The 20,735-nt window shown below is 44.0% G+C and overlaps 2 protein-coding genes across 2 annotated transcripts in view; one reads left to right on the forward strand and one right to left on the reverse strand.

Moving 5' to 3' along the window:
* Window positions 1–2,496, forward strand: part of GMDS (GDP-mannose 4,6-dehydratase) — a 554,262-nt gene extending 551,766 nt beyond the window's left edge. Inside the window, exons 10-11 of the mRNA XM_034762220.1 lie at window positions 1,284–1,352; window positions 2,063–2,496. Coding sequence (XP_034618111.1) covers window positions 1,284–1,352; window positions 2,063–2,125 — 132 coding nt within the window. The 3' untranslated portion in view covers window positions 2,126–2,496. The remainder of the gene's footprint in view (window positions 1–1,283; window positions 1,353–2,062) is intronic.
* FOXC1 (forkhead box C1) lies at window positions 50–18,508 on the reverse strand. The gene is made up of 2 exons (XM_034762219.1): window positions 16,662–18,508; window positions 50–1,424 (listed from the first exon to the last, which is right to left on the reverse strand). The coding sequence occupies exon 1, from the start codon at window positions 18,477–18,479 to the stop codon at window positions 16,878–16,880; it is 1,602 nt and encodes a 533-aa protein (XP_034618110.1). The 5' UTR covers window positions 18,480–18,508; the 3' UTR covers window positions 50–1,424; window positions 16,662–16,877.
* Between the last annotated feature and the right edge of the window lie 2,227 nt (window positions 18,509–20,735).

Here is a 20,735-nt window from a genome sequence, read left to right on the forward strand (position 1 = left end):
AGCTAATGCCACAAAATGCTCATTAGCTCCACCACTGGTCAGAAAGGAAGGAGGGGGAAAAACCCACATTTTTCCAATTTTAGAGACCCCAAATCCTGCTGCCCTTACATCACTGGAAAAAAAGTCAAATATGAAGGCAGAATTTATCGCAAACATTTTTTCCCTTCAAGGGGAAAGACAATTTGCTGTGGAATTATACAGCTATCCTTTCACATACAGAAAGCTTTTAATTGTGTTTTAGGTGAGCTTTGTATAGAAATTCAAGCAAAGGGGGTATTTGTATAACTAATGTTTAATCTAGAAACAATTAATAATCAAATATATTTCAGTTTCATTAGAGATGCAGCATGTGTGTGTTTGTGGCACTTTAAATAGGCTTGAATCATAAAGATGTGGTTGATTAACAGTGTCTGGGTTCCTGTAATACTATTTCAGGGTAGTTTCTCTGTATCTAGTTGTTATATATCCAGTTACTTTTGTTTCCACGTGGATGTTCAAGTTACTTCTTGTAAAAATGTGCCAAAACCTTTCACTCTCCACGTTATCTGCTGGACATGCTATCACTGCCCTATACCAATGCAGTAACCGGGGTATCCGGCACTGTCTTTCCATGATCACATGTTTTTTATTTTAGAGAGAACATTTCAGTTGTCATGTTTACTTTGTGATTTACTTCTGTTTAACCAAAAGGGAAAAATGCAATAATTTGAAACAGCTCTCTTAGTAGCATGATCAGGACATATGACAACTTAATGTAAAGGGTTCACCATTAAAGAGTCAATAAGGTTTGATGTAAAGAAGAATTACTCCTTACGTTTTAAATAGCCTGTGCGAGGTTTCTTAAATGTGCATCCTGGTGATTTATAAGCATCTGAGCTTCAACTGAAATTGCACAATGAAAAATAAATGATTTTTGTCAGAGTTTCTAAGTGTGTCCTGTAAAGACGCTGATCTAGCCCAGGACTTATAGGGAAATGCGTGTGGACAGAGGCGTCTCTTATAAAAGTGGTGCTAGACAATAGCTGTCAGCAGTTTTGTGTGGCCCTTGCCTTACCTTTCCACCTCAACTGCAACCTGTTAAGGGAGTCAGGCCGATGGTTTCGTTAGCCTGAAGGTTTTTGGTCTAGCTTCATTCTTTTAAAGACAAATTATAGCTGCTGGGGGCCCCAAGATGCTTTAGATAGGGAGCAAGCAGTGCAGTGGCAAACGTTACACGCTGAAACCAGGAACACACAAAGAGGTCCTGCAATGTTTTGGTTTTTTTTTTCTTTTCCTTTTCCCAGGATTTTCTTCAAGGAGATCGTACCAAAGCAGAACAAAAACTGAATTGGAAACCCAGAGTCACTTTTGATGTAAGTTCTCTTACTGGAGTGTTTTATTCCTGCCCTGTTTGTGTAGCCTTGTGGAACGAGGGAAGCTCTTAACTGGTGAACAAAAAGAGAAATTACAGTTTCAATAATGACAGGTTTCAGATGATTACATGAAGGCTATTTAAAAATCGAGCTGCTCCTATTGAAGGATTGAATGCTTTACTATTCTTTCGACTGAATATTGTGGTGCTGAACATTTTGGAAAATAGTTAGCTTTAGTTAGAGTTCCAGCCTTAAAAGCCAAGCCATGGCAGAATAAAACTGGAGAAAAGAAACACAGCACTCACTTAAAGCATGGAAATACACAAAGAAAACAAACCAAGGTTTCTATTAATAAGGCATTTAAATGTCATGTCACTGCTATTTTAATATTGGATCCTTCAGGAGGGTATTTTTCTCATAAATTGTGGTATTTTTAAAATTACTGCACAGTTGTCTCTGGATTTGACAGCCCCCTGGAATTCTGTTTGCTGCCCTTAACATCAAAGTTAACTTTTCCCGACAAGTAAAATAATAATTGAAATGATACATAAAATGAGGAGTCGGAGGGTGGGGTTTGTTTTTAGTGCGTTGAGTATCGCACAATGGACTGGCACTTAAACTTAAAAAAAAAAAAACACAACAACAAAAATACAGGCGTTTAAGTCTTCCAAAAGACCAGAATAACCACTACATGCTGTTCCTTCTCGCAGGAGTTGGTGAAAGAGATGGTGGAAGCTGATGTGCAACTCATGAAGAATAACCCCAATGCCTGAGCCGGTTCTTTGCCTCCAAATGGGCTTTTCATCTTCCCTAGAAAAATCACTCCCTACGGTTGGTGGAGGCCGCCGTCTGCATCTTAGCTGGACATAATTGATTGGAGGAGAATCATGATCGGTGTGAAATGTTGGGGGGGGGCTTTTAATTAATTTTATTTTATGTACTTGTGTAAAAGATCTTTAATTTGCAAGTAAGAGAAGATCTCAAACACCATTGCTACTGCTTCTGTTTAACTTTCTTAAATTTGAGGTTTATCTCCAGGGTTGTTTCCCCTCATCATGTACCTGAAATATATTGGCTGGGATCTGACCGGTGGGCTGTCCAGTTAATTTCCTTTTGATATTAAAAATCATCTTTCTACAAAGGACCTGAAGTGCATTTTAGTGCTTTCTCCAACTAAAAATGAAAGAAAATCAAAACAAACAAACAAAACCTTTGCCACTAACATTCCTCCGGCTCTTTTCCGCTAGTCTTCCTTTACTGTACACTCCTTGTTTTCATTTCCTGCTGCTTACCTCCACCTCAATGTACCATTTCCACTGCTTGAACTCTTTAAGGTTTGGGTAACTGATATAAGTTTCAGTGAAATTGCCTTTGGTCCATGACGAATTAATTCCTAATTGCTCAAATATATTTCAAACTAGTCAGGGGGATTGTAAAGCTTTTTTTTTTGAAATCGCCAGTTCGTGTATGCGTGAGAGACAGAAGAAGTACAATAAGCTTCTCTATCCAGCACCTTTAAGATCTAATTCCTGCAGAATTGAGCCATTCACATTTCTACTGACTATAATTAGAGCTCAGCCGGGAGCTGCAACCATCTCGAAAGATGCCTTAAGAAATAAAAACCAAGTAAATAAATAAAATAGCAACTTCAAGGTAAGTAAATATTGTTGAAAGATTTCGTGCCAAGGTACCCAGGTTATCCAGAGGTCGCGGAGCCCATACATTTCCCTTTGGTTGAAGATCTACCACCCAGCAATTAACTCTTCTCTTAACTTTATGTCTGGAAAATTAGCCAGGCTTCGGTCTTAGGCAGCGTAATTTAGAAACATAAAAATTAGATCCTCTCTCGCTGTCGTGTGTGTGTTTAAAAATCTGTATAAAGTCAATACTGTCATATAAGGATTAGAAGAGGGGAGAAGCCTCAGCCTATAAAAGGAAAGGTGGGGACACAAGGCGATTTCAGCACCAATGTTTGAACACGATCGTGTGTGTATTAGCCCCCAGAAACGTTCCTGAACGTATTCAAGAGCCATTTCATGATGTATGGGTATGTGTGGTGGCTTGATCGAGCTTTTCACAGTTTGTGAGTAACTGGGCTGGAGGAGAGAGAAGGCTCTTTGTGTGCCTGTGTGAAAGGCAGGCAGTTGCCAGAGGTGTAATGGAAAAAGCTGGTGCTGCGTGAGGCGGTGGTTTCAGTGTGATACAGAGCAAACTTGGGGCCGGGCTGCTTTGAACGGAGCGGGTGCTCAAAGGGCCCCTCCTCGCCCGGGAACCGTGTGCGTCTCAAGCAGGAGCTCGGAGACTGCTAATTGGAAACAGATGCTTCCTTTAAGGCTGACCCTGCAGGACGGAGTCTAAGCACAATAGCTATGTATATACACACACACATCTCCCATCAGCTTGCATTGCTCCATACAGGTGCATAGCGCGCGCTTCATCTCCAGACTCTGAAAGCGAGAGGGTCTATTTTCTTTGCGGTTTAAAAGGCCAGGACACTGTTGTATTTGCAAAGTACCCCCGTTTCATTCTGAGACGTGAGAAACAGGCAACATCGTTGGGCTATTTAAAACAATCCCAAAGTGGTAGAAATGTTTGCTCGAGGCTTCTCTGGGACAGGCAGAAATAAGGAGCGGATACTTAATACACGTATAGTTTGAAATGGCTTTTTAAAAATATAGGAGCTCGTAAGATGGAATAGCATATGTTAAAGAAAAAAAGTGTCCGGCAAGTATTTTTGTCCCTTTCTGTGTGTGCTTCTAGATATTGGTGATCTTGTCTGTCTCTTTATTTCACTGCCTTCAGAGCCTCAAACCCTTCCCCGAGTTATCCCCGAGGATGCTTTTTTTCCCCCCATTATTTTTCATATTTTTTCCTTGTAAGGGGAGTAATGCTGTTAAAACAGGTATGACTGTTCCTAGCTGGGATTTTTAAAATTTAAAACTCCAAGTCTCTGTGAGTTAGTCTCTACAAACTATGTACGGCCTATGCACCAATGGCTAAGCATTGTTTAAAAATTGTTAGTGTATGTCAGGCCGGTTAATTTTTATCGTGTGTAATTAGCACATGAATGGAGTTGTGTGTACCTATACTCTCATTTTCATGTGTCCCTCTGTACACACACAATTACAGACAAAACAAACACACACCAGTAAGATGAAATACAAATTAGACGAGAGCCCCTGGTTTTGCATTGTAAAAACAGGCGAGCATCCCAAGAGATTTCCTACTCATTAGAGAAGCTGTAACTTTCACACGTGTCATTTCAGAATGTGTGTCTCGTGTGCACAGAGATTGCCTTGCACCGGTGAAAACGACATGAGTATTTCATGGATAGGGCAATCATCACGTAAAATTCTTCAATTCCAGCGGCTCTTGCTAGCTAAGAGATCGGTCCTGAAGGGAGATCGATGAGAGTTTTGCCTGAGAAGGGAGTCCAGGATCGATCTTTTTTTCTGACGAACTACACTGCCGACTTTTCCCTTTTAAAGAGCTCTGCCCAACATCACTAAACGTTTTGCAGCTCGTTGGTGGCACCTATAATTAAAGGCACGAAAACAAGGAGCTTTTGTATCACAAAGGACAATTTACTGTGGGGGGGGGATCTGTAATTCTGGTATGTTTTGATATCCATATAAGTATAAACGCTGCGTTTGAATATTGGTTGACATACCTATAAAGACGAACTGGACTATTTTGCACAAGCTGCGAAGGTTTGTTTCCTCCCCCCTTCGCCCCCCAATCTTAATTTTTCTTCAGCAACTTGAACAGTGGAACATTCAACAGTAAAATCTTTATAATCAGTTTTTAGCCTGTATAGTTTTGGGACGCTGGTCCTACCATGGATGCCCTTGTGCAGTGTAATTATTGTAAAATTGAGGAACACGAGAAACCGAAGTGTTCCCATCATTTACTTTTTATTTTTAGGAAGAACCACATCTGTATTTCAGAAGTAGCCCCAGGCTTCTAAATTTTGTAAGGGTTCAAATTGTTGTTAATTTGAGACTGCATTACCTGTGATTGTAATTTACTACATCGTCCTCCTGCTAATCTATTGCTCCCTAAACTGTATTACTGAATCACTCATTTGGTAGAGCTATTTAAGATAGCTAGATAATATCCAGGTGCCAATTATACAATGAAGTTTTGTACACTGGTTTGACATGTAGTACATTTTATGTACACAAATATATAAACACACTTTTCCCTGTAAGAATGTGTGTATATATACAGCTGCATGGTTTTGTTCTATTAGCGTTTTAGATATAAATTGTAAATAAATAAATAAAAATCCTCGTTAATTAAAAAGGGCAACGGCAATTGCAGCTGTTAACTCATCACACTTATGAAGCTGCCAGTGCAGTCTGTGCTCAGCCAAGACTTCCATTTGCTTCAAGTATTGGGTGTTCACGAGTAGCAGAAATAAAAAGCAAACCGAGTTTAGAAAAGGAAACTACTCCAAATCCTCATCCCAGCCTCTGTCCTTTGCAAACCAAGGAGCAGTGACAAGGGAACTCCTTCTGCAGTGCGGGCCCGATTCTGTAGTCCCCACTAGAACGCCATTCCCTGTGGAGCCTACTCCTTCAGGGAGTTTGCCTGAATAAGGGATGCAAGACCTGACCCTAAAATAGGACCAGCCGCTCTGTTTCTAAAAAGATCCGCAAATCGGTCGAAATCTCACGTAGGATTGTGCTAATAGGACAAATTGCGTTCAGTTGCCTAATTCCTTTTTCAGAGACACAGAGGCAAGGCGCCTCGCTTCATTGTAACTTCGTCACAGTATGTTGGTGGACATAAATTACTATATTGCTACATCAAAATATAGGATATCAAGGCTTCCTAGGTTTTCCAATTGACTTGGGCGCATCATTACAAAAATATGGGGGCTGCAATTAAAAAAAAGTTATATACTTTGTGACACTTTCTTAGGGCTGGGTCAGAAACGTCTCACTCTTTCTGGCATCCTTCCCCTATTAACTGTAGGTTGGGGGGGGGGTGGAGGATCAGAAATGCAAGAAAATCAGAGTGTAATGAAAGCATTAGCTGTAACAAGGCTCTGATGCATTGTTCTGTTGTCTGCGCTTGTACTTGTTAAAATCTAGTGAATAAAAACAAGTGTTATTACCAGCTAACGTATCTCTAGGCCATTCTCTGCTCCTCTTTTTACAACTTGTCAGCGCAAGAGACTGCGGATGAGGGTTGATGTCTTGCAGCAATAACTCAACCCCTAGCTGAACGCGTGAAAATGCGAGTGTCTTAATTAGTGAGCCTCACTACAGCTCTGTGCGTTGCACTGTACAGAAGGACTAAAGTGCATTTTCAAAGTTGCTGCTGTTGCTCCTCTCTACTCCTTGAGCGCCTCTCCCCCTCTTTCCAAGTTTCTCTTTATCACTATTAAAAAAGATCTTTCAGAGAGCGTTACTCTTTGAGCGATCCCTACCACTACACACAGCCAAGGTACAGACAGTAGCTAATAAGACCTAACTGTGAGACGAAAATAAGAATATAACAATGCCCAGCTGGACCTTCTTTGGCGACATGTAAACATTTGCACCTGATAAAGCATGCGAGCTCAGCACAAGATCACAAGCCCCTTTCATCTCTACAAAAGGATAGGCACGGGGCCTAGTGCTGATCAGGGTCGCAGGGGGGCAAGTGGGGCAATTTGCCCCGGGCCCTGCAGGGGTCCCCAGCAGAATATAGTATTCTATAATATTGCAACTTTTTTTATGGAAGGGGCCCCCGAAATTGCTTTGCCCCAGGCCCCCTGAATCCTCTCGGCGGCCCTGGTTTTGATCTCTGATTGCCAGCTCTTCGTGTAAGATCAGAATCTGGGCCCATCGGTGATCATAACACACCAACTTCTGTCACAACTCCTTTTCTTGGTACTGTTGTTCAGAAAAAAGTTAGTGTTATAAGGTTAGACGAGCCAAAGCCGAGGGGTAGGGAGTTCTGCTGATCTTTCCTTTAAAAAAAATAAATACTTCCCCGCATTGCAATCCTCAAAGATATTGCTCTGTAGAGGATTTACCCTATCAGCTAAACGATATGTGATACTCCGGTGGGCACACAGACTACTGGCGCCCACGATTGCAACCCCCCCCCCCCACCCCCCCCCCCCCCCCCCGCGAAACTAATAGGTGATTAGAAACGATGCTGAAGGCAGCCATGACTGAAGGGTGAGACGGATCGATTTTTTAAAGTGTGAGATTTAAAAAAAAAAATCGACCTTAGAGACTGGAGTCCCCTCGTGTTCCCGTGAAAATAAAGAAGACGCTTTTCTGGTGGAGACAGGAGCAGCTTTTGGCTCATCCTTTTGGCTTGTCACTTCGTCTGCCGGGCCTAGAAAACGGGCGATTCCCCCACCACCCACCTCTGGGAAAGAAGAAAGGCGTGGGTGCCAGAGACTTAAGGCAGTGAAGGAAAGATCCCTGGCCCTCGGCACGTTTACTATTGCCCTTCGGCAGCATCAGAACTACTGGCCCGCTAGGTGAAAGACTGAGTTTACTGCCTCCCTGTGACCCCCCTTCACCTCTGACATTTCATTGGCGGAGCATTGTCTCCAGACACAACAAGCCCAGAAAGGATCATTACAGCAGGCAACGCTCCAACGTTTTGTCGGGTGTAAGAAAACCATCAACAGATACCTCGCAATTATTGGGGGTGGAGGGTGGGAAAGAAAGCTAGAGGGGACAGAGAGGCAGCCTAAAGAGCCAAATCTGCTTGCAAGCTTTCTACTTAAATAGTGTCACTTCCCTCCACTGGTTACTTGGGCTGTAGGCGACTGTTGGGAGAAAGTTGTATATTTTTGCAATTTAAAAAAATATATAATTTCCATTATAGGGACAATGTTTTAGAATTGTTGGTTGTGAGTATTTTAATAATTATACGTTACGAGGAAAACTGTGGTCAGTGCTTTACTAAAAAATAATAGGGCGCTTGCTTTTTTCTATCCCGGTGGCTGTTATCCTGTACTACAGTCCTGTATTACTAGTGTTTCCATTTCATAAACGAGCAACACTATTCAGAAGAAGGGGGGGGGAGGGAATGTCCCTCCACGATCCTGCAACTGCAGCCCTGTTTCACCTACTCAGAAAAAACTCGAGCAGAACTTACATCAAAACCTAAACTCGGTGTGAACGTATTTATACTAGACAATCTTGCATGCACCGACATTATTTAAACAATTCGCTTCTGCTTTGGATGATATCAGTATTTTTACATTATCGTGCTATGAAAAAAAAACATTTCTCCTTATTTCAAATATTTATTTTTAAAAAATACACTCCGCATCTTAGAGATGTTCTGGCAACTAAATAAATTCCAAGAAGCTTGGGGGGATTGCGTTGGTATTTGTTTTAAAGCGAATGCTTGTGTTTTTATAGACATGCATTTTTAGTGATATGCCCTGTATATTCATATATAATACGTGTAATAATATCCTGCACACAATCATGAGCTCAATAATTTGAATTTCTTTTATACTCCAGGAAATGCAGCTATTTTCAGAGTTAATGGCTCTAAATGTGTTGGTTTTCCTGCTCTCTTTCCCCAGAGGTAAAGGGGGAAGGGATTCTGTCTTTTTTTTTTTCCAAAATTTGTTGCTGAAATCAGTCTAAAGAAAGTTGAGCTGAACTCAGGGTAATATATTGAGCAGCCCCTTGACAGCTAAAGGTCAGGTGAAAGTCTCCAGCAGGTAAGTCTCGGGCCAACTGCCTGCCCAGAGCTCGCTCCCTGGCTCACAAATTGTTCCCTTCTGCCCACCCAAGTCGATTCAAGCTGTGTTTATTTAGGGGGCAAAAAAATTGCCGACCACCCAATTCCCATCCAGCCGGCGACCTACAAGCCCTGGCCTTTGCAGGCAGAAGTGGCTGAGACATGCATTTGTTCTTTTGCACAAAACTAAAGAAGACAAGTTGCAAAATAAAGAGCCCTGCATGTCTGATTTGGGAAGAAGGCAGAGAGTAAACAGGCACCATTTTCTTCCTGCTCTGCCCACTACTCTCCGGGAAAAACACCAGTCAGGATGTAGGAAAATCCAGAGAGGGCTGCTGCACGAGGAGATCCCCGCAGCGATGAGCTGGGGTTCAGAGAAAGGGATACGCATTGAGCGTGTGCCTGGGCCCTGCCTGGGCTGCGTTTTCTCTGCAACATTGCAGATTAGCTGCAGCTCTAGGAAGCTTTAAACAGGCGTGCGGGCCGCGCACGGAACAGGGGAATTCGGGTCTTGTCTCAGCAGCAATAAGTGTGTTCGGCATAGTTAATCCACTTTCAGTCCAGAGGAAAATGAGCTGGAGATCTCGCCTTGCTGGCGGGGACAAACTGATTTTTGTAGTCGTTGTTACAGTTAATAAAGCAGGCATTGGAACTAGTCTCCCTGGGTTGGAATAGCAGTGTCTCACTCCCAAAACCCTGGGATGAAGCTGTGGGAGACACATACCGACCGCCTGGACTTATGTGTATGGGCATCGGTGCGTAAGCACTCACCCGAGCACACTACACAGACATTTAGAATTCCAGTTGCCCTCAGTCTCCCATAATATGCTCAATATGCCAGCAAATTTAAAGTCAGTCGGGGGAAAAAGTCAAGTAAACACATTATATATAATATATAATACAAAACAGAAGGTCTCCTCCTAGCAACTAATAGAATGTCTGGAAATAAATGTAACAAAAGAAAGAATGCTTCGTGCATGGCTTTTTGTTTTCAGTAAGGCGGATATGGTCCATTTTCTTCAATTTTACACCCCTAATCGCTTTTCTAACCTTTGTCGTTTCAATCTTTCTTAGACAAAACAACAACAACAACAACAAGACGACAAAAAAAAAAAAAAAAAAAACAACCCACAACTGGACCGTCAGCTCGTTTGTTAGTCCTCTACTGATTTTTCATAGATTGGGTGTGCTGAACTTGGTGACGCCTGCGGGGCTGTGCAATATATCCCCTTAAACCTCTCCCTCATCTAGCCCTCCTCCCCATTATTTCTAATCGGTTGCGCCGAATTCTGCTTTTCGTTTACACCAGCATGACACTGAAAGAAAACTCGGCCCAGCAGCTCAAACAGCCTTTGTCAAAAGGATCAAGCAAATATTAAATCGGAACCTAGCACAACTCACTCATGCTAAAACCAGGACAGCTCATACAAAATTATGTTAATGGTTAAAGGAAAACAATGGTGGGAGGGAGGTTTTGTTTTAAACAAAACAAAAACCGAGCAGTGTCTCCACCAGCAAGTCAAGAGATCTTAACCACTCACATGATGATTTGTGTAGGGTTTTGTTTTGTAGAGTGAGCCATTTTAAAACATAAATTATAAGATTGATACAAAGGAGAAAAATAATCACTGAACTGTTCTTCACCGATTCCTGATAAGCCCCTGATCCTGTCTTCTGACCCCACAAATTGTCAGGGTTCGGCTCATTAGGACTTATTTTCCCCAGGAACACTCGATTAATACACTTTTAACACAGCCAGACTTTCCTGTACTAGAGAGTTGCATGCTCCTACAACACTTCCCTCACCCTTTTAGCCCCCACTGAATAAAGGAACCACCCGAGTAAAGATGGGTAAGAGTGGGCTCAGAGGTGCTAATACCCAAAGAGCTGGGATTTAAAACTCGCCCGCCTAGGCTTCCACCCCTCTCCCACTCATCTAGCGATTGTTTGATTAAATCAGACTCCACTTGATAAAAACAATAGCTCATTAACGCTTCCCTCCTCCTCCTCCGGTGTGTTGTGAAATGGTGACATCCTCTCCCTTGACCTCCGTCTCCTTTTCTGTCTTTCCATCCCTCTGAAAAATGATGCCGCAGCTCTGATTGAATTTTATTCCTTCCTGACCTGGCCGGCTTTTATAGCACGAGACACCATCAATCGCGACCTAACGCGACGTTTGTTTATGACTTTAGAAAGAAGAGAATGGCTTTATGAGCCTGATCATAATTAAAACTGGAGGGACAAAATTCATCCCACCACCGCGCTACCTTTGTGCGTATTTGCCAGCACATTAAAACACTCCTGAGCTCGAGCCTCTGCAAACACACAGAGAGCTGGGGTAAGCGGCAAGAGGGAGAGGATATTTGGAATAGACACAGATCATGATCGAGGAAGATTCTCGGATAGCACAGAAAATGGTCCTATTCCACTACAGCTGTTACTCCAGCCAGAAAAAAGGTTAGCGGTCGCATTATGCTTTTTCATATATAGAAAGCTCTTGGTTAGCAGGTTTCTCGCGCCCGCCCTGATAAAGCCATATCCTAGTTCCATCTCTCTCGCTCATACACACACACATACACACACACTTAAACATATGCTTCAAGCACCTACCAAGAATCGGAAAATTTATTTGACCCACTTATTTTATTAATGAACTCGGCTTAAAAAGAAGAAGTTAAAAAACGAGCAATGGTCTGAACAGTAACGAATGAACCCGAAAGAGAACAAAAATGAACCAGCTACAATAATGGGGAAATTTTAAATGAGAAGTTCCTCCTTCTAAATATCAATGAAATCTGGATAAACCTGGAGGGCACGCTATGACTGAATACACTGCCATAGGAGCAAGTCTTTCTAAAAGTCATGCAAGCACGCTCACACTCACACCTACACATGACACATATACTGTCTTATTCAATGCATAACTAACGTTCAGGTGTTATCCGGAACAATACACTTTTTTCTATATCCTAATGCTAAGTAGCTGGTTACATTAAAAATATTAGCCACAAAGTATGGGCCCATGTTAGAACGTGTAACTTGAAACACACAAAATAATTGAAGCCTCGAGGTGGCTTTCCATAAACAGAATGTTCGCTTAATTCAGCTTTAGCATGGAGGGTGGGGGGTGGCGGGGGGGAGAAGGGACGAGAGAACAAAGGAAAAGAGAGATTGTTGTTGGAACTAAAAAGGATTTGAATAAAATGTAAACCACAAGGGTTAATAATAACACGCGAAGATTATGACGTTGAAGTCCACATATGGAAAAAAATATTCTCAAGCTTCCTTTGAAACATATTTTTTCTGAACTTCGTGAGTATTCAGTAAAGCCTTGAAATAATGTTAACGAATATATTGCATCCTGAACAAAAATATACCCGCCAGTTTAGTTTTATTCTTACCTGGCATGTGTGGGTAAATAAATGTAAATATGTTCAACAAGGCTTTTAAATTATTTAAATGCGCCATTTCTCTATGTGAAAAATATACAATTTTTTTAAAGATAAAAGAGGGAAATTATCTAGGAAAGGAGCATTTTACCTTTCTATTTAATGGAATTAGAAATTAATTTTAGCTTCGTTTAACTGATGGATTAGGAAATAATCATATTTAATCAGCTAAAATACAATATTATCTAGGGCCAAAAACAAGAACAATTTTTTCCCCCGAGAGAAAAGCAAATAGTTAACAGTGTTTTCAAATTTAGTTTTAACTTAAAAATACTGACCCAAACATTGAGCTAACCATTTACCTACTCAACCCTACAGAAGTTAATGCAGATACCCGGGATGTATGTCAGTGCAGAATGTGGCCCACTCTGTTTGAAGGATAACACCACAGATGCAAGGGGTTCATAGATGCATCTTTCATCTGCTTCATTGGATCCAGTTCCTTGCAAATTCATTACAGGGTTTGATACTCATCTCTACTCGAGCTTGGTGTCAGACCGATCGCTACTGGGTGGTTAGCGTGCATAATAAGAATGTATGGTTTGCTTTTCCTATTTCTCACGGGGGGAGGGGGAGGGAAAAGAATCTATTATTGGTTGAATGAACGTCAAGGGTGATCGCTTGTTCTGAGCTGGGCTCCCTCTCTGAACTGCTGGAAGTTTATGTCCTAAAGGCAAAATGTTTGCCTACAAGGAGGGAAACGCAGCAAACTGCAAAGAAGAACCTCTGTCAACATTTGCCAGAGTCCAAAAACTTTCCTAACAAAGACTCCCAATCGTCTCCGAGCCTTTTAGCCTTTATCAGCAGCAACGTATCACGGGCCAAAAGCAACTTTTTATTTCTCTGCCTCCCTCCCATCGTTATTCTAAATGTTAGGTTGAAAGTTGTATCAGAACAGCTGATCAACAGTAGGAGAGCACCTAATTATATTACCTAGCTGTCCATTGAGGTAACCTTTGCCAATTTGCTCTGAGTCACTGTCTACCACGGAGACTCTAAGCACTCACTAATATTATTTACATTCTCATTTTCTGCGTTTAAAAAAAGTGTGCGGCTTGCAAATGCACCTCTTCCTTCCTAAACGAAATGAGGGAGAGCTATTTGCCTTAGCGTTGTAGTAACACCACCAGCGCCTTGTATGTATTACAACTGCGCGCGTGGACACACAAATCAATGGAAATACCCGATAATCTGATTTGAGATGTTTTCATTTGCTAACATCTAATGCACAATCAGGCCACACAGCCCAAAGGAGCAGCACAGAACCGTCTGAAACATCAGCTCCTGTTTTTTTTTTTTTTTTTCTTTTCCCTGTTTAAACGAAGAGGGGCTGTTAGGAACGCAACAAGGCAAAGTCCAACTATCTGTGACGCGTGAAGAATGAAATGTCTCTGATCTCTCCACCTGTGACTGTGCTCCTCGGCCCACGTGTGTCTTCACAACAAAAGAAGGCGGCAATGGATGAGTAAATAGTTAATAACAACAGCCTGGATCAGGCAGGCTCAGCTCACAGAAGCCAGCAACGCCAATTTTCAGAGAGACAGTGAGAGAAAGAGCATAGCCCTGTTCACCAGGCATTGGTGTTTAGCCACTCCTGGGGCAAGCGGGTCGTCTCTGTTAGAGCCCCTGGGCTGCTTTGACAGTAGGAGTAATTATCCTACGCTTGTTCAAACTCCCCCACCGACTAACCCCGCTCGCAATCCAACGGGTGATTAAACAATCAAAGCTAACACTGCTTTGCTGTGCTATTTATTCCCGCCCTCCCCTTAACGTTTTATTTTTGCAGACCGCTGAGACAACAACTGAAGACTTTGGAACCTAGTTTTAACCAACTAAAACAATCACAATCACAAGCAACAGAGTCTAACAGACAAATGGCACGGGCAATTATCTCGGTACAGTCTATAATTAAGTTAATTAAATGGAAAAAGTCAAAGAAATTACCATACCATGGTAAACACAGTTTTGTTGCTGCTGCTGCCATACTTCTGATCTGCTTTTAAAACAGAAAGAGCTGAAAAGCTAGAGTGGAAATATCTCTCCGTTTTTAAGTAAGTTAAAGAATCTCTTCCTCCAGGGACTGATCTCAGTCTGGTCAGCCTAGGCTACAAATATAAAAATATTTATGTCACGAAAGAATCGGCTCCTGTTTGAAGCCTGGGGGTACTTAAACATCAAGCTACTCCCATCTAAAAATTAGTAAACGTCACTTTCTCAGTAATAAAGTTAACAAGCCTAGAAATTTTGCTATGCAACATTTTGTATCGCTTCTGATGGAGAAAAATAATTGGCCCACAGAGATTAGATTGTTGCTGTGCTTTACAACAGACAAAACCTTGTTATCTCAATTTCATCTTTATCGACTAAACGATATTGTGTAAATATATACACAATAGCTATTTAGAGCCAGTAAAGGGGGAGGGGAGAGTAAGCGTGTAGGAGGTTATATTAAGTATATTCCAAACCACTTTTATGCGAAAAAAAATCGAACCGTGTATTCGAGCTGTATATAACATTTTCTGAATTTTAGATTATTGCTTTGGAGAGGCGACCCAGAAGCCACATAAAAAGATTTTACTGAAATTACCATGTATTTATTTACAGTGTAATCTTTAACAATGCAACAGCAATTACTGCTAAGTGTTGCCTTTAGATAAGAACGGCTGATAGGAAACTGTATTATCTAAAGCAAACTTTAGGCCCTAAATATCTGTAATCAAATAATCGTTTTCCAAAGTCTGACTGACAGGGCGGCTCATTCTAAGCTAATGAATTTATTACATTTTCTTAGTTATTTACAAAGGGAGAAGGTGATCCTGGATGCCCTTAAGATCTAATTGTAAATTGACCAGAAGGCGAGATTCTTTATCTGACAAGGCATCACCCTCTGGAACAGTCATCTACCCTGGTATTTTCTTCTGAGTTAAGAAAGAAAGAAATGGGGGTGGGAAAGAAAAAAATACGTAAGAACAACTCTCCCATACAAAGTCCTCCTAAAATAATTTTATTTAGAAGAGCAGCTAGTTATTTCCAACAAAGCAACAACGTTCTTTATATTAAAAAAAGAAAAGAAAAAGGAAAAAAAAGTCATAGCTATGGGCTGAGGTTGGCAGGGAAGGGAAGAGATTTTTAAAAAAAATAACGGCTTCATTTTATAAGACAAAGAATTAAAACTGTACTTTTAAAATGTATATTACATAACCTGTTTAGTGTATGTATATATAATTATTAATTCTATGGAGCACAGATCTTTTATATTCTTTCATTACATTTAGAGCTATATTATAGAATGTCTCCTATATAAAATCTGTACTATGTCGATTAGATACAAATGTGTGTGTGTGTGTGTGTGTGTATATATACACACACACACACACACTACCCAGAGGGAAAATTGCATATATAGGAGACAGTATTTAAGATATCCCTATAAGCAATATAGGCATATTTTAAATATAGAATATTGTGATACTATTAGGTACGGTCAAATATTTTCCAGGTCCTGTCTAATCAGTGCTAAGAAAACGTGTTCGTTTATTTGCCAAGTTACATCTGCCATGGGAAAGTATTTTTTTCTCCTAACGGATAAAGCAAGCTGACTAAGTGGAACATATTGCAGAAGAGAGAGAAAAAGGCCGAGCTGGCAGTTTCTAAGCGGTCGCTGGGATTTGTGCGGAGGGGAACGAGTTGTTCCATCGCCAACGTTAGCCATGAAGTCTCTCATTTTAAAAAATGTATGAAAGTATCCAGACGTGTCAGGTATTCCAATTGAATGGTAATTTATTAATAAACAAACAATGCAATACCTCAGAATATTTTCAAGAAAAAAATCGATAGAATAAGATTAATACAGTTTCCCTTTTTATATGTAATGAAAAAGAAATCAACGTTTCAGGCAATTGTAATGTCCGTTTTCGGGTGGGGGGGGAACACTTTCTGGCGTTTGGTCCACAACATCCAACTACAAATTAAAAATAAATTACTATGTCGCAATTTACATTTTAAAACAAGTCCTTCGGGGGTGGGGTGGGGAGGAGCTTGTAATCTATACTGCATATTTTTATCCTCTTTTAAACACAGGGCATAATAATACCTTATGAGATGGGGGAGGGAGAGAGTATTTCTCAAAAGCAATAAAAAAACTTACGTGTTATTTGGAGTAACACTGTCCTTTTAACAAACCAAGGCATGACTTATTTTTAATTTTTTTTGGCTGTCTCTGTACAAACTATGTGAGAGTTCGCTCGCTGCGTGCAGGAGGCGGCTTGGTTTGTTAAAGAAAAGATCTAGTCCTTGCTTGAAGTTTGGCCTCTGTTCTGTATTGTTCGGGGTGGGGTGGGGGGCCCGCGGGGACCGGTTTTGGTCAGAACTTGCTGCAGTCATACACGAAAGCCCCTGAGGTGCGGTAGAGAGACTGGCCGGAGGGAAAGGCCATCTGACAGCTGCTGCTATTCCCGTTCACCGGCGAGTTATTCAAGCCCAGCCGCTGGGACTCGAACATCTCCCGCACCGCGTGGAAGTTCTGCTGCTGGCCGGGGTAGCCGGCGGCGCTGGCCAAGTGGCCCAGGTCTCCCGCCGCCGTGGCTTGGTTTAGGTACCAGGAGGCCAGGCGCCCTTGATGCGCGGCGGGGTGCGCGTGGTGCCCCTCCTGGTGGCCGGCCGCCGTGCTCAAGCTGCCGTGGCTCAGCGAGGAGGCGCTGCTGCTGCTGGGCATGGTGTAGTCGGGCAGGGGGTCTTCCACCGGGCTGGCCCCGCTGCTGGCCAGGTGGCCGGCCCGCTCGCCTCCCCCAGCGGCGGCGGCCGCGGCGTACAGGCTCATGGCTTGCATGTTGCAGTGGTAGGTGCCCCCGGCCGCGGCCCCGCTGCCCGGGTTGGCGCCCTGGCTGCAGGGGGAGCTGTAGAGGGAGCTCTGGCCCGGGGAGTAGCTGCCGAGGGCCACCGAGGGGGGGATGCCGGTCCGGGACGAGGTGGCGGAGGAGGAGGCGGCGGAGGCGGCGAGGAGGCTGGAGCTGAGCTCGCTGGCGCCCTGAGGCGAGCCCCGCAGGGAGGTCATGATGTTGTCCACGCTGAAGCCTTGGCTGTGGTGCGGCTGGTGCTGCGGGTCCGGCGCCTCCAGACTGAGCGAGCGGCTGGAGGGGAGGCTGCTGTGGGGGCTGCTGCCGCTGGACAGGCTGCTGCTGCTGTCCGGACTCTCGATCTTGGGCACGGCGCTGCTGAGGGCAGCCGCTCCCCCGCCGGGAGGCGAGACGGCCTGCGGGGGAGACGAGGTGCCGTTCTCGGTCTTAATGTCCTGGATGCGGACCGGCGGCGGCTGCTGCGAGCCGGCCCCGCTCCCCGCCGCGCCCCCAGCCCCGCCGCTCTCCTGCTCGGCCTGCGGGTGCTGCCGGGGCTGGGGCTGCTCCTTGAGGTGCAGCCGGTCCTTCTCCTCCTTGTCCTTGACGGCGTCTTTCTTCTTGAAGCGCCGCCTCCGCCGCAGGAAGCTGCCGTTCTCGAACATGTTGTAGGAGTCCGGGTCCAGCGTCCAGTAGCTGCCCTTGCCGGGCTTCTTGTCGTCCCGGGGCACCTTGACGAAGCACTCGTTGAGCGAGAGGTTGTGGCGGATGCTGTTCTGCCAGCCCTGCTTGTTGTCCCGGTAGAAGGGGAAGCGCTCCATGATGAACTGGTAGATCCCGTTCAGGGTGATCTTCTTGTCCGGCGCGTTCTGGATGGCCATGGTGATGAGGGCGATGTAGCTGTAGGGGGGCTTCACCATATCCTTGGGCTGCGGCTGCGGGGTGTAAGGTCCGTAGGCTCTGGCCATGCCGGCCGGGTACTGCTCGTGGGCCGGGTGCGAATACATGCTCATAGGGGCCGGCATGGCGGTGTAGCCCCCGCCCGCAGCGGCCCGGTAATAGCTCTGCTCCCCGCCGAGGTAAGGCACGACTCCCAGGGAGTTGGGACTGGACACCGAGTAGCGAGCCTGCATGTCCTCCCGTCAGTTTCCCCCACCCTCCCCGCCGGACCAAACAACTTTCCCTCCCTCCCTCCCCCCCCAGCCCCTCCAGACCGAGTTCCAGACGGCGATCAGTCACCCCCCGGCCTCGCACAAACGCGGAGGGGAAAAAAAAAGCCTCCTCTTCTTCGGCCGGTAAAAGGCACCAGCAAAAGCCCCGCGCTCCACACCAGTACTCGCCGCGGAGAAAGCCACTTCCAAATGCCAAAATAAACGCCCTGGGCCGAGCGGCTCCCAGCGCCTGGTTCCACCGCGATCGGCAACAAGTTGTCTCTGCCCAGGAGGGGACAACAGTGGTTGTTTCTTTCTAAGGGGAATTTACAAATATCCACCTTCCCGGTCCACCGATGTCAACTTGTTTTTGGGTGGGTTTTTTTTTTTCAGTCTCTTTTTCGGTCGCGGGCAGCTTTGGGAAGCATTGGAAAAACTTCTGAACTTTTGAGCATCCGTCACCAAGGCGAGGACTTTTTTACGCACTTACTGTTTTTTTTCTCCTCCGGCTGCGGAGCTCCGCCCTGCCTAGGCCGGACGGCCAATGAGAAGGGAGAGCCGGGCTGTGAATGAGGAAGGGAGGGGGAACCCTGGAGCAGCAGCAGCCCCAAGGGTTCCAGCTTTGGGACTGGCCACACACACTCGCCCACACTCTCCCCCACACGCAAGTACCTATCGCTCTCCACGCATGCCACAGCCTTTCTCCCTCTCTCACACACAGAGTAGAGATCACGTACACCGGCCTGCGAATGCACACATTAAATACACACACGCATTCCTATACAGGTCGTGCATTCATACCTATATATTTCTCTCAATACATTTGCCTAGTCCTATGTGCAGATGTACTGTCTCGGAGGACACAACTTTTCACATATACCTAGATATAGATGATTCCTCTGCACGCACTCTCACCCGCCTCTGCTCAGATATACACAGATATATGTTCCTCGCCTCTCAAACACCCTTCCTCCCCTTCTTACACATTTACCTTCTTCAAATATATCTGGATATAGACAACTTCCACACGTATATACGTGCTCAGAGCTCACTTGCTGCTCTCCATGGCAAAAGAAGATCGGTGTTACCCACCCACCCCCATCTTCACACCAGGCAGGATAAAGGGGAGAAGGGGTGGGGGGTGGGAGAAAGGGGATGGGGGAAAGAGAGAGAGACCCACTCCTCACCAACACCAGCCTCCTTACAGGCAGCTGCCTGACCAAACGTTTCTGAAGGGATTCCATTCTTCCATTTGACAAGCTTTTGACGAGTCCTGCAAAGCTCCTTTTTATTAATCAGCCACGAAGGGCTTTCCTCTGTCAGTTTGCAAAGAAAGCGCCCGCTGCCTGTGCTGTTTATAAACACAGACAGATGTCTTTGTACTTGTCTCTAACCGGCTTGTTCAGGTAATCTTTACAGACCTGCTGGGGTGTGATAGGCTAAGCCCCTTTTTCTGAGAGAGAGCTCGAGCGAGCATACTTTTGTATGAAAGATATTTCAGACTGCGGAATCAGTGGCATAACAGGTGTGTTGTTGACAAGAGAAAAATAAGTGTGTTCAAAATTGTTTAACGGTTCGACTATAAGGACTTAATTTCTGCTAAAACCAACTCTGTTTAAATGGCTGAAGTAATAATTGTGCTGTAAATAAATGTTTGGATTAACATTTAAAGTGGATTTAAGACTGAGGAGGATAATTTTTCTTACTTTTGAAAATTGTTAATGGAAATGAATAGTTTCTTGTGCGTTGAACAATGACAGCCGTTAAAGATACTGATTGGACTGAAATCCAATCCTACACCCCCTTTTTTTAGCCTGCTGCTTTTTACCTCTACAATCTCATTGCAGTTAATAGTGGGTCAGTCGATAGGAACAAGCTCAAGGGCAGACGTCTGGGAACTTGTTAAGGAAAAATGGTATTGAGTACGTGTGTTTTGTGAGAGATGAGTTCCATACTCCCTTGGGTTTGTGACAAACTTTCACTCTGAAGATGAGTCACAAGACCCTTTTGGCTCCATTGATTTCCTCACTTTTTACAGTGATTGATTGCTCTCGAAACCACAACAGGTAGAAGAGACGTGAAGGTGTTAAGGGAGCGTGATTTGCTTGGTAGTATTTTAAGTCAAACCTTTTCTCTCGAATAATGAATCAACTGGTAATTAAAACGAGTGATGGAAAAGGAAAAATAGTTGATATGTTCTTACCTTTCCCCCAGTTCATACTCAGATGTAGCTGTTCT

The sequence above is a fragment of the Trachemys scripta genome, chromosome 2 (assembly GCF_013100865.1).
Source record: "Trachemys scripta elegans isolate TJP31775 chromosome 2, CAS_Tse_1.0, whole genome shotgun sequence".
Lineage (NCBI taxonomy): Eukaryota > Metazoa > Chordata > Testudines > Emydidae > Trachemys > Trachemys scripta.